This window comes from Populus euphratica, unplaced genomic scaffold (genome assembly GCF_000495115.2).
Source record: "Populus euphratica unplaced genomic scaffold, PopEup_1.0 scaffold2168.1, whole genome shotgun sequence".
Lineage (NCBI taxonomy): Eukaryota > Viridiplantae > Streptophyta > Magnoliopsida > Malpighiales > Salicaceae > Populus > Populus euphratica.
Genome location: NW_011502007.1, coordinates 1 through 13,604, shown reverse-complemented (window position 1 = coordinate 13,604; position 13,604 = coordinate 1). Strand labels below are relative to the sequence as shown.

Sequence of the window (13,604 nt, the reverse complement as noted above, 5' to 3'; positions counted from 1 at the left end):
CGCGGGCGGCCCCCCCCCCCAGCCATGAGGGTCTTTTTGGGGAATTGCGGGGCAGACGGGGGCACCCGGTGGTTGAGTAGTCTTCGTACGAGTCCCTGCCGCGTGTTTAACACCAAAATATTATTTATTTATTATTTTGATATATTAACATTAAAAATAAATTTAAAAAAATAAAAAATATTATTTAAATATATCTCCAAATAAAAAACATTTTAAAACTCAATCTCAAGTATAACTCAACGGTGAGATTAAGAGGCGCTGGGTGCTCGATGATGTGATTGAGCAGTTTCCACCGTTGATGATAGGAGATAAAATTGAAAAAGGGTTTAGATTTAGACACGTATAAAAAATGATTAGATGGATACGGAGACAAGGTCTCAATAGTTGTGGGGGCCAATGTCATAAGCATGTTTGCAACAATGATTTTCAGAGTGCAATGCACCGCATCATTCTCCTTTTTTAAGCCATCAATCATGCTGTAGCACACTAACGAATCCTTTCCTCCTTTCCCCACTAATTTTTTATTTCATACAGCAAAACCTCGGAATATTTTTTTGAGGAAAAAAAATTAATTTCAATTAGCATAAACTGTTCAGCATGTTCTTGAGCCCGGGTCAAGTCTTAAAAGAATCAATCCAGAGTTAGCCCAACAAACCAATACATAACCTAGTTAAAATTAAAATTGGAATGGAATTATTCTGACTTTTTTAAAATAATATATTTAATTGAACCGTGTTATTCAGCTTCTTAAAAATAATATATTTGATTAATCCAAATTAATTAGCTTGATTCTTGACTTGAGCCTTGCACCGAGTCAACAGTTGATTTTGATGCAAGAGAGCAATATCTATATATACTGAGTTTGCTCAACAGCAAGCATGCAGATTGCAGAGACTTCAAGGCTTTAACAATGATGACCAGAGACAGGAGGACTCTATAAATCTGCTAGACGAGGACACTGAAGCTCAAGAATGTTCACGAGACAGATGATTGAGAAACTAGAACGTGATAGAGGCATTACCGTGTTTAAGATTGAATTTAAATTTGTTCAGAAGAAATTATCAAGATTGTTCTAGCAAGTTTTCTAAGTACAAGTTCAAGATGTATCTCCCTGTCGACAAAACATCAAGTCTCTTCTCGCTAGGCTCATATTTTCCCTTCCGAAGCTGGTATCGATGTGTCACAGCTGAAATGGTATATGCCTGTCCTTCAATAGTCACGCTCTCTCCGCATTGCAGGTTCTGCTACATAAGGAACAACGTAAATGAACACAAGAAAGAAAACTTTGACGGACAACACCAGCACCAAATCCATCTGATTCTATCCCTGAGGTCGAATAATGACACTGGCATGCGACAGGATGACTACAGACAGACAGATCACTGGAGTTAAGTTTCTGTTTTAGAGTACACAGACCACAAGGAAGGGTCTGCATTTTGGTTTCTTCTATTAGAAATCATAAAGGTACATTTGACATTTACGGCTCATTGTTTCGTGACTTGGCCCCATACCGTAACCATCAGTCTTTTCCCAGTTCAGAGGACACACAGAACACGGGATTTATCCCAATACAAGTAGCTAAAATCAGCAAAGGAGAGAACAACAAGTCTTTAGTGATTGAAAAACCAATACCCTTCAAACAATAATGTGATCTGCAAACAATAATGTCTCTGAACTTTTTCCCCAGCCTCATCCAACATGCTGTAATGTCTTCAGTTATAAAGACATGTCCTTATGGGGAGCCCCCATTTGTGGAACAGATGATTCCTGGACAGCGTATAAAAATCACAAAAGCTGATCTTTCTTCCTCTTCGTTTTCCTTTAAAAGTAGCTCTTGTATTGGCAAGCAGGTAAAACGAATCTCAGGGATTTGTACCCTTATCTATGTTGCGACCTCCAACTTTCCTTTGCTCTAGCTTTCCATATATATCCATTCAAACTTCATGTTGGGTTCTCTTTATCTTTTTTCTTCTATGAAAGACCTAACATAGCCTTTTCGTTTGTAGTGTCATTATAAGGTCATAATCTCGGAGATTTCTGACTATAATTTGATTGCAAGCAAGTAGAGTCAGGGAGCGAGCTGTACAGGAGTGAAGACCCCAGGATAAACGTCAGAACCTCTTGCCCCCATATAATCAACACCAAAATTTCCTCTATGGGAAGGATTAGGCAAGAAACCCAGATAGGAAATACCACAAAAACATCATATAATAATAATTCTCAACTGTATTGCATTTGCGTTTATTTTATCAAGTCACGAGAAACCCAGATAGGAAATACCACAAAAACATCATATAATAATAATTCTCAACTGTATTGCATTTGCGTTTATTTTATCAAGTCACGAGAAACCCAGATAGGAAATACCACAAAAACATCATATAATAATAATTCTCAACTGTATTGCATTTGCGTTTATTTTATCAAGTCACGAGAAACCCAGATAGGAAATACCACAAAAACATCATATAATAATAATTCTCAACTGTATTGCATTTTCCTCTATTTTATCAAGCGACGAGAAACCCAGATAGGAAATAGCATAAAAAACCAGAAGATAACAGAAACAAAGGGGGCGAAAAACATACAGTGGGAAAGCAACGAATTCCGAGGTTCTTTGGAGGAGGTGTGATGTCAACGACTTTATAAGGGTAGGAATGATCTCTGTCCCTTTCTTTCTTTCTGCATGTTACATGAAGTGCTGGTGTCTGTAGCCAAAATTTAGTTAAAGAGCAATTGTTGAAAAATGATGATACGTGGGAAAACGTGAATGGGTCAAACAAAAAAAAAATGAAAAAGAAAACCTCTGTGAATTGGTGATTAAGGTCACACCTTCTGATATGCACCTAGGTTCCACGACACCGTTGCCATTCTTCTGCTCTCTCTCTCTCTCTCTCTCTGCGTTTAGTTTCTTTCTTTCGTGTGACTGTGATTCAGACTCTCAGGAGTAGATAGAGTGGAAGAAGGTAAGCCAGTAAAAATATAAAGATCATTTCATTTTAAAAGAAAAGAAAAGTTAAGCCATTAAAAATATAAAGATCTTTCTTCATTTTGGGAAGGAATTTTTAACTTGAATCCCACTATCCTAGCATATAATTTATTTATTTTTAATTAAATTAATTTGCATATAATTTGTTTTCAAATTTCACAAGGTGCTGTTTTTTCAAAATTTTCATCAGTTTCAGTGTTTTTTATATTTCTAGATTATTTCTATTTTCTATGATTTTTTGAAGTTTTTTATTTTTTATTTTTTATTTTTAGGTATTGAAAGATTAATTATTCTTTATGCAGTCTAAGAGTAGTTTGGATTAAAGGGGTAAAAAAACATGAGAGAAAACGCAAACATACAAGGGCATATAGCAGCGAGAATTCTTAACTCTCTCCATCTATATAACTTAAGAGTAGATGAATACAATATTCCTTTTTTAAAGATAAATCACAAAAATTCTCTTAAGGTATTTTTATTAAAATTATATTTAATTATTCATAACTAACAAAGCAATTAACTTAACCATGAAATATGTGGCAATATTTTTAATTAGTTGACAAAAAAAAATGTAATGACAACAAGTGGACCAAATTTATATATATATAAAAAAAAAGCGATAACAATAACATTGGAAAAAAAATTATAAACAGGGACATATAATATAACTTAATTCTCAGCCCGTTCGATATAAAAGAATAAATTGAATTAAAAAAGATAATAAAAAATTGTTAAAATCAATCTAAATTGATATGACAAACTTATAATTCGAGAAATAAGAAGCAAGTCAACCTAAGTCAACTTATCAAATTCGCAACTAAGATCATGAGATCGGAATAACTTAGTAGAAAATAAAATGTAACAAATCACAAAGATAAAAACAAAATAAGGGGAAACAATAATGTCAAAACATGTTAAATTTTCAAACTCGTGACTCAGTGCATTAAACTAGGAATATCCTATTTGAAAAAATCTTAAAAATCAATTTCCAACTAATTAAATATTGAAATATTAACTTGGAAAAGAATATCAATTATACAATAGGATCTTAAAAAAAAATTGAAATAATGAACATTAAAATTGAAATATAAAATAAATTTTATTTTTTATTTAAAGGTGGGATTGAAAAGAGAAATTAATTAATCATAAGGACCAAAAACCAATAAATTTTTTTAAATAAAAATAAAAATAAAAATAATTTTTTTATTAAAAGATGAAATTGAATAGAAAAATCAATTCAACAAAAGGCAAAAAAAATAAATAAAGTGGTGACCAAATTGGAAGAAAGTAATATATAGTAAATAGAGATGGAATGAAGAAATTGAAAATAAATGAAACTTCTATAAAAAACCAAGAACATAAATTAGATATCAAAAAAATAAATATTGAAGTTGAAATGGTAGCAATAAAAAATGTTAAGCATTAGTTTCCAGAGGGAGAAAATAATAATAAAAAGGGCCTACTAGCAATAAGTTGGATCACCACCATTAACACATGTTGCTCTACTATAAAAAAAAATATATGAAAAAACCTTCAATAACATGATAAAATAATATTTTTGAACATGGGAGACATTGCATGTGTTGGTGAAGGGTACGTCCTTTAACACATTGCAAACTGTGCCCATTGACTCTAGTTTTGAATTCATTGTTTTTAAGTGTATTTTAGTCATTTCATCCTGCTTTCTAGTTTTTTTATGTTTTATTAAATATCAAATTGCTTTTAGTTAACATTATAATAATGGAAAAACTTGTAAAAATATAAAAATACCATTTGATGCAAGTTTAATATATATATACACACACACTTTAAATGATGTTTTAGTAGTCTCACCATGCCTTGAAATGAGAAAAAACTTATTTATTTTCAGTCAATTCAGTAAAAAAAAATGAGCCATATGAAAACACTTAAATGTCATTGCAAGTTAATGTTAATTTTTTTTAGGTTAAGGGGTAAAATCACTATTATATTATTTTAGTGAACAATACAAATGAATCTAGATGAATAGTATTTTTCAAAAGGTTTTTAGCTCCTAGACCATCATTACTAATTTTTTTTGTCCTTTGTCTTTTTTTATTTATTTTGGTCCCTTGATTGTAATTTTTTTTATTTCTATAATATTTTGTTTATTTAGAATTATGCTAGGTGGTTTCTTTGGGCTACAAAGGCTAGGGGATCATGCTATATTAAGAAAAAATATCTTTGCTTGGTTGATGCTTAATTTATTAATTTTAAATAAATTATATTAATCTAAAATAATTAAGTTTATAGAGACAAAATTCAAAAGATTAGAAAATATTAAGCGGTAAGCCCCCCTTTTCTTATTAGCATTGGGCTAAATTGGATAAATGATGAAAAATGTTTATCACATATTTTTTATGACTCAACTCTTTTTCTTTTTTTTTTTACTGAATCCTTTTACATTAATTTTTTTTTCTAGACTTGGGGGTTTGTTTTGATTGCTTATAAATAAGGATATGATGATGTCAAGAAAAAAAATTGGTATGCAATTAATGCTTAGTTTTGCAAAATAAAACTCAATTGGATTGATCTAACACAACTAAGGCCCGAGGGATCAAATTTGAAAACAAAATAAGGTCAAGAATGAAATAAAAAGGATAGGGAAGAAATGGCTAACGTGTGCAATACATGTGCCAACTAATGAGAAGGGACACCATGCCTCAGGAGCATGACCCTTCTCTGACTATCAAATAGTTTGTTTTGCGATTACTTTTGAATCATTTTGGAGAGGAAAATTATATATAAAAGTGAGTGTTGATGTTGGTGTTATGTTTCTATTGACATTTTTCTTCTTCTTCTTCTTTTTTTCTCATTCACTTGGTTTTTTACCTTGCTTTGTTAATGTTATTCTACATCAATTTTGGTTATCATTCTTCAAATAATTATTTTCTTATTTTCTGACCTTTCTAAAATTGGATTTTTTTTAATCATCCTTCATAATGCTTAATTTTTTTCCATGGGTTAATCTCGATCTCATGACTCAAATTGTAAGTTTGGAAAGTTAACTTGAATTTGAAAGGTTATTTTATTTTCTAATTTCATCTATTAATAATTGGTTAGGTTAGAATTGAGTTTTTTTATTTTTTTTTGCTTTCTATGTAGTTATCTTGATTTTATGCCTTGAATCACGAGTTTTGTTGATTAACTTAGGTTAACTTTGGTCTTTTTTTTTTCTTTTTTTTTTCTATTTTATCCTTCAACATGGGTTGATTAAGCATTAGGCTTAAAAAAAATTATTTTAATTTCTATTTTGAGTTTAGTTTTTTCAATTTCATCTTTTAATATTAGGTTGCTTAAAAATTAAGCATCATATTTGTTTTTCCATAGTTTTCTTTCTATATGGTTATCTCATTCTGATGCCCTAAATCATGGGTCTTCGGTCTTGTAGGTTTACTCTATTTGACTTAATTTTTTTTAATTATATATATTTTTTAATTCCTCCTTTAACATTCTATTGATAGAGAATTGAGTTTTATAATTTGATTCGATTTACTTTTTAAAAGATTATTACGATCTTATTATCTAAACTAAAAGCTTTACAAATTAATTGAAATTGGTTTGGATCGATCTACTATGTTATTGTTTTGATATTTTAAAAAAAAAATATTATTAACTCAAAAAAAAAAACATCTAGTATGCCTCAAGTTTTATGTTCATAATTCTTTTGTTTTACTTTAAGAAAACATGTATGTGATGGCTGCATGTTTTTTTTTCTTACATATAAGAATAATAATTTAATTTATGGTATAACATGGAACAAATATCTAGTTGTTCAAGCTTTTCTTAAGGCCCGTTTATTTACTAGAAAGTAGTTTTTTTTTAGAAAGTGAATTTTAAAAAAGTGAATTCTAGGAAAGTAAATTACTTTATGATGTTTGGTAATGTAATAAAAAATAAGTTGGAAAACACTTTCCAGTGTTTGGTTATGTCATGGAAAATGAGTTGAAAAATAAATTATTAATGTTTTATTTTTCTCAAGTTTATTAAAATAATAAGAAACAAATCTTACGAATTAAAAAGTTGAATGAGAATGAAATTGAAAAAAATATAATTTCATAAATTATCTCAAATAAAATAAATAATAATTAAAATAATAGAGATCAAATTTAAAAAATAAAAAAAATAAAAGATGAAGAAATCAAAATAATAATAATTAATATTTCATAAATTATTTCAAATAAAACAAGTAACAATCAAAAGAATAAGGATCAAATTTGATAGATAAAAAATTTCAATAAAAAAATAATAAGTAAAAAGCAAATAACAATTATAAAAATTAGGATAAAAGTTAATATAAAAATTAAATTTTAAGAGATAAAATTAAAATACAAATATTCAAAACAAAATATATATAGCAATAAAAAATTTGATGATCAAATTTAATATAATCAGTAAATAATATGATATTTTTAAATTTTTTATAATTTTCGGAAAGTGTTTTCCGCCCAAATTTTTCAGAAAAATACTTTTCTGAAATTCAAGTTAAATTTTTCTTTGATTAGAAAGTGTTTTTCGCTGATCAATTTTTTTAATGGTAAATAAATATAAAAAAGTTTAAAAAATATTTTTTAAGAAACAAACATAATCTTAATATAATTTAGAGAGCCTTTATCCTATTTTTAAAAGTATTTTTTTTTTAATATAGTGAAAAAAAAAGAAAAAAAAAAGAAGAAGGTATAAACCTAAGCACCGTGTCCGTTATCATTAGAGACCGCCATGGTTAGAAATCTCAAACGATGAGTTGGGTGGTTAAAGAAGTTTTTTGAGCTTAAATTTAATAATTAACATTAGATAAATGTATTTTTAAGAATTTATTATATTGATAGTGGATGCACCTTTAAAATTACCCAGAAAAAAGTATTTAATCTCAATTAATACATAAATTAGCTTTAACAAATACTTAATTAAAAAATATCAATTTCACACTTTTTAAAATAAGGCATCTTTAAAACACATATAAAAAAACCACTGTGTTAAATTTCAATTATTTAATATGCTGATGAACGCAAGGATGCAATAAATATTCTCCTTCATAAATTTGCAACAAAATGGATGTTAGATTTTTTTTCTAAAAAATAAAAATAAAATCATAAAATAAAAAGGGCTGTGACCTTTTGAATTTCCTCAAAGAAATTAGAGGGTCAGGACCACACCAGAGATCCAAACTAGCTTGAACTGGATAAGCTATCTGTGAAACAGGAACAGAAACAGAAAAATAGCCATGGCGAAAGCATTGGCAGTTTAGCCTCATCCAATGACTGCTCTCGCTCTTGCCCCTTCTCTCCCCTGCTCATCCTCCAAAAAACACCACCCTTTCAGATTCATAGCCCATGCTTCCACACAACTCTCCCCAGCCTCTCTGAAACAGCAACTTTCCCACCAAAAAACCGGAGTCATTGTTATCGGAGCCGGCCTTGCGGGTCTAGCTACCGCGACCAGGCTAAACTCTCAAAACATCCCCTTCCTCCTGCTTGAGGCTTCTGACGCTGTTGGTGGCCGAGTTAGGACTGACGTTGTTGATGGTTTCCTCCTCGACCGAGGCTTCCAAATCTTCATCACTGCGTATCCCGAGGCCCAAAGACTTCTTGACTATCAAGCACTGGAGCTAAGGAAATTCTACTCAGGTGCCCGCATCTACTTCGATGGCCGGTTCCATACTGTGGCTGATCCTTTATGCCACTTTTTCGATGCTGTCAAGTCCTTAACCAACCCCATAGGATCCGTTATCGACAAATTGCTTATCGCGTTGACAAGGATTCAGGTCCTGAGTAAATCGGATGATGAAATCATGCGTGCTGATGAGGTTCCTACTATTGATCTCCTAAAGAAAATTGGGTTTTCGGATTCGATAGTGGAACGCTTTTTCCAGCCTTTCTTTGGTGGCATATTTTTTGATAAAGAGCTCGGAACTACTTCAAGATTGTTCGACTTTATATTCAAGTGTCTCGCTCTCGGCAACAATACCCTTCCTGCCAAAGGAATCGGGGCCATTCCAAATCAATTAGCATCCAAGTTGCCAGCTGATTCCATCTTGTTGAATACAAGAGTTGTTTCTGTTGGTCTAGACGAGGATCAAAACACACCAATGCCCTTTGTTAGATTGGAAAATGGAGATATTCTACAAAGCGAGCTTGGAGTGATTGTGGCTGTTGAAGAACCACATGTTAACGACCTCTTGGCAGAAATTAACAGTATTGAGCCAGTTCAAAGTAAAAAACCTGCTCGCAGTACAGTGTGTTTGTATTTCTCAGCAGACGGGGATGATATACCTGTTCGAGACCCAGTTCTGTTCCTTAATGGTTCAGGCAAAGGCATTGTAAATAACATGTTCTTTGCGACCAATGTAGCTCCATCCTATGGTCCACCTGGGAAGGCATTGGTATCAGTGACTCTGATTGGGTTGTTCGATGATACATCCGATCATGATCTAGCAGACGAGGTTATTTCGGAGCTATCAGGTTGGTTTGGAGGCTCGATGGTCGGGTCATGGAAGCACTTGAGAACGTATAGGGTCAGATATGCACAACCAAATCAATGCCCTCCCACTAATTTGATGAAAAACCCTCAAATTGGGTCAGGCCTATACTTGTGTGGCGATCACTTGACTTCTGCTACCTTTGACGGTGCATTAGCTTCCGGAAGAAAAGCTGCAGAAGCTTTGTTAAGAGATAGGGCATTCATCAAGGTTTAATTTGTTCATTTTAATTTTCATCTCTGGGCATCGTTGAGCCATGATGGTACTGGAATAAATTTCTAATAAAATCGAAGGACATTTTCCTTTGATCATAGAGTTCAATCCGAAAAAAGTAACAGCACAAATTACTTTATTCAGTTGTGAACTGTTACAACAGGTATAAGCATCTGATGCAGCAGATGAGTGTTTCCAGAAATCATTGGAGACAAGCCAAGCCAAGCCATTGTATTCAATGAGCCATTAGGGCAAGATTTGGTAAAGAAAAAGTTGGGAAAAACAAGTCCTTTCAATGAGATGATGAAGTGGCCTATTAATGAAAAAGGGCAAAACTGATAAGAAAACAAACATGGATAGGAAAGGAAAATTGCATCTTTAGGTTTAGGTGTTCTTTTGAGTTTAAATATCAGAGAGAGCTGTGCATGCTTCTTCACAATTTATAACTTATGAATGTCCATTATAACATAAATGAACAAAATATAAAGTCAGTCTCTTAGATTCCTAGTACAGGTAAACAAGATGCGAAAAATAGATGAATTGGACATATGGTGGAAAAATACGAAGCCCCTCCCTAACAAAGTAAAACAATCTAGAGGTCAAGCTAATGCAATTGAAAATAACCTCATTGCCCACCAGTGTTCCGGAAAATTTTTTCGTTTTAGAAGCCTCCTATCTCCCATAAGGATGATACCTACCACTCCCAGCACCACCATATCCCACTCTGCTTCCATACATGGAACCTCCACCATTACCTCCATAGCCACCTCCAAGACCAGTGTCATAGCTACTTCCATAGCCGCTGCCAGAACCACCACCACCACTGCCACCACCATATCCGCTATAATTCTCACCAGGGCCACCATAACCCCCACCACCTAAATCATAACCTCTGCTGTACAGTCCTCCATAACGACCAGCATATCCCAAGGAGGGCTCTCCCCTATAAGCACCAATACCCCCAACTCCGTATCCTCCATAGCCACCAAATTCACCTCCACCATATCCACTATAAGCACCAGCTCTACTTCCGTAGGCCCCTCCAGACCTATAACCACCACCAATGCTACCAAATCCACTGCCTCCAAATCCACCATAAGCATCATCAAACCCACCACGAAATGCAGGCCTTGAATCATTATAACGCTTTGATGGAGGTGGAGGCGGGTTTGCCTTCTTCGGCTCAGCCTTCTTGATCTCCACCTTCAAGAGAGCATGACAAGTTGAAGAAACAATAGATAATGCATAAAAATCATAAGATCCAATCACTGGAGGCTATGTAAATTAATTATTGCTACACAATGGAAGAAAATGATTTCCTCAACTTTTACTTCCCTGTTCCCATCCCCACTCCTACCACAAAACTGAACTAGTTATTCGTATACAATACAATTACACCTACATAACAGCACATTGAGAAAAAAAGACATCTTTCAACAAGAAAAATAAAATTGCTGACCAAAATATCTTGTTTGGTAAGATAAGAAAACTTACAAGGCACAATTGATTAGCATCTGTCAGTGTTTCCAGCTTTATGATAAATTGTTTGTGTACTGAAGAGTTCTAAATGATGTTATAAATGTTACATCCCATTTTCACATGGATGCAGAAGGCTTTCTAATTCTCTATTGAGTAAATTTACATGCACACATGGAGGTATCAACTACAATGGTAGGAAATAATGATATCAGATATCCATGCTAGCAACACTTATACTGGTTTTCACAACTGAAAATTTTAAAGAGATCAAGTAAAACCTAACCATAAATGCCCCTTTTAAAGTCCTGTCAACTCTTAACGGTTGCATGCTTTTTTTTAAGAATGATGTTAGAGATGCTGGCATTTTAGCTAAACTATTACTATGCAATTTGTCATTGTCAATGGTCAAATGTTAATTCATTAAAAGTGTCATTATCTCTAGCTTTACCCTTTCTTACATATATCTCAAATGGAATCTAGTTGGCCAACAACAATGTACAAGTGGAAGCTCATTGAAAGTAGACCTCCACCAATTCTCCTTCAAGTAGGGATTCTATATGGTTTTGGTTGATCAGAAAATGGTTTAAATTCTCGGTAAATACCAAATATGATCCTTGTGCAAAATAACAAGCAATGATTATATTAACTATCATGTACACTAAGATTTGGACATTCTTCAAAGTTTTTTATTCATATTGCTGGGACAAACCCATGGATTCTATAGTATACTGTGTCCTCAAGTAAGTTTAAGGGGCAGTTCCAGCATTTATAGATATGGATATAGTCTTTAAGAACCCATGGAAAGGGGATGATGAATCAAAATTGATATCAGTTGGTATCTGCTAACCTGAGTTCCAGCCAGCTCGAGTTTATTTCCCCTGGCCAACAGATCATCAACTGCCTGCTCTGTATCAAATGTAATAAATCCAAACCCACGAGAACGATTGGTGGAGTGGTCCCGCATGATCTGATGTTCTGTAACCTCTCCAAATTGTGTAAAGAATTCATTGAACTCATCTGTCCATTACAATAGATAATCACATGCCCAAACAGTCAAACAATGGACATTGTAATGGCAGGTAACCATATACAACTGCTTAGATTACCTTCAGTCACAACCGCAGGTATTCCACCAACAAAAATCTTCCTGGTCCTAAAATCCTTAGACCCAACCGCTCCCTTTGGTATTGTTCGCTTGATTTCAACCTGAAGAGTCCAAAAACCATAAGTATCAATAAACCATACCAAGTCATCAAGTTTCATTTATTGAATTTTCGAAAAATAAAAGGATAAAGATAGTTTTTCAGCAGTTAAATCCAACATCAGCACCACAGCAAAACCTACTTGTTTGCCATTGATAATATGAGTATCCTGAATGACTTGATCAACAACAGATGGATCTGCATAGGTCACAAAGCCAAATCCACGGGGCTGCCCTGTTTTCCGGTCCTTCATTATCACGGAATCCGTAATTTCACCATATTTACCAAAATGCTTGATGAATTGTGCTGCAAAACAAACATAACCAAAACAACAAGCAATTAAAAAAAAATCAGAATACTGAAGCAAAAAGGACTCCGTTAGCAAATTGTCAAGTAACAGAGAAACTAACCAGTAGTAGTCTCTCTTGCTAAACCTCCAATGAAAATTTTTCTGCAACACATGTTGAGTAAAAATCAAACAAGCTTCACAAATAAAGGTTTTCCAAAAGGATCATATATAATAGGCACCAAATTCCTAGGTCTGGCAATGGTAGAGAGATTTTTTTTTCCTTCTTTCGATTATTGTTACCAATTCATAAAAATACACCGAGAAAATAAGAAAATCACTACACCAATAAGGCTTAATTATTCAGCCAAACCCTACTAGTTTGCCATTAAAGATATGAGGTTATATATATACATATATACACAAGGGCATCCTCAATGAAAAGGAAGCAATTAAATAAGAGAAAACCCACCAATACTTTAGAGCAATTGAACTAAGAAAGGAAACCAATTCCCTGTTTGGTTCCCGTGAAAGGCAGAGAGAGAATATTAAATGAAAACAACTCAACAAAGAATCCCAAATTTCCTATCTTTCAAATCCCATATACCCAAGAACTAAATAAAGTCCCAAATTACAGTGTTATCAAGCTAAAACTTGAGCATGAAGAGATTACTATAGAATTTTCTCGGGAAACAAACAGATTACCCGGGGCTAGCTCCATCTCCAGAGAGGGGTTGAGGCTTGTCATCTTTTGGGATGTGGGTGGATTTAACGTCGTTAGGTTCACCGTCGTGAATGGGTTCGTTGTGGTGTGGGTCCATTGCTGCTTCAAGCTTCAACAATGGCTTCTCTTCTTGTTTTATTATTTTTTTCCCCAAAAAAAGGCAAAGAAGGAGAAGAAATGCAAGAAAGGGAGCCCTAGATGGCTGGGTGGATTGGGTT

At 33.2% G+C, this 13,604-nt stretch overlaps 3 protein-coding genes across 8 annotated transcripts; 1 reads left to right on the top strand and 2 right to left on the bottom strand.

Moving 5' to 3' along the window:
- Positions 1–825: 825 nt before the first annotated feature.
- Positions 826–3,097, bottom strand: LOC105118726 (uncharacterized). Of its 6 annotated transcripts, none has more exons than XR_841011.1 (4): positions 2,805–3,097; positions 2,589–2,708; positions 1,633–2,080; positions 1,150–1,241 (listed from the first exon to the last, which is right to left on the bottom strand). XR_841011.1 is itself a non-coding variant. In XM_011016736.1 (3 exons), the coding sequence occupies exons 1-3, from the start codon at positions 2,869–2,871 to the stop codon at positions 1,062–1,064; spliced, it is 342 nt and encodes a 113-aa protein (XP_011015038.1). In that variant the 5' UTR covers positions 2,872–3,097; the 3' UTR covers positions 826–1,061. The 6 variants fall into 6 exon arrangements, 2 of the variants coding, with proteins under 2 accessions (XP_011015038.1, XP_011015039.1); XR_841012.1 differs by lacking the exon at positions 1,150–1,241 and having other exon boundaries at positions 1,295–1,767; positions 1,877–2,080; XM_011016736.1 differs by lacking the exon at positions 1,633–2,080 and having other exon boundaries at positions 826–1,244; positions 2,833–3,097.
- A 5,008-nt stretch (positions 3,098–8,105) lies between these two features.
- On the top strand, positions 8,106–9,813 carry LOC105118725 (15-cis-phytoene desaturase, chloroplastic/chromoplastic-like). Its single transcript, XM_011016735.1, has one exon. The coding sequence runs from the start codon at positions 8,262–8,264 to the stop codon at positions 9,696–9,698; it is 1,437 nt and encodes a 478-aa protein (XP_011015037.1). The 5' UTR covers positions 8,106–8,261; the 3' UTR covers positions 9,699–9,813.
- Positions 9,814–10,104: 291 nt separating this feature from the next.
- On the bottom strand, positions 10,105–13,598 carry LOC105118723 (heterogeneous nuclear ribonucleoprotein 1-like). The gene is made up of 6 exons (XM_011016734.1): positions 13,368–13,598; positions 12,787–12,827; positions 12,519–12,682; positions 12,281–12,380; positions 12,022–12,191; positions 10,105–10,898 (listed from the first exon to the last, which is right to left on the bottom strand). The coding sequence occupies exons 1-6, from the start codon at positions 13,481–13,483 to the stop codon at positions 10,368–10,370; spliced, it is 1,122 nt and encodes a 373-aa protein (XP_011015036.1). The 5' UTR covers positions 13,484–13,598; the 3' UTR covers positions 10,105–10,367.
- Positions 13,599–13,604: the final 6 nt, after the last annotated feature.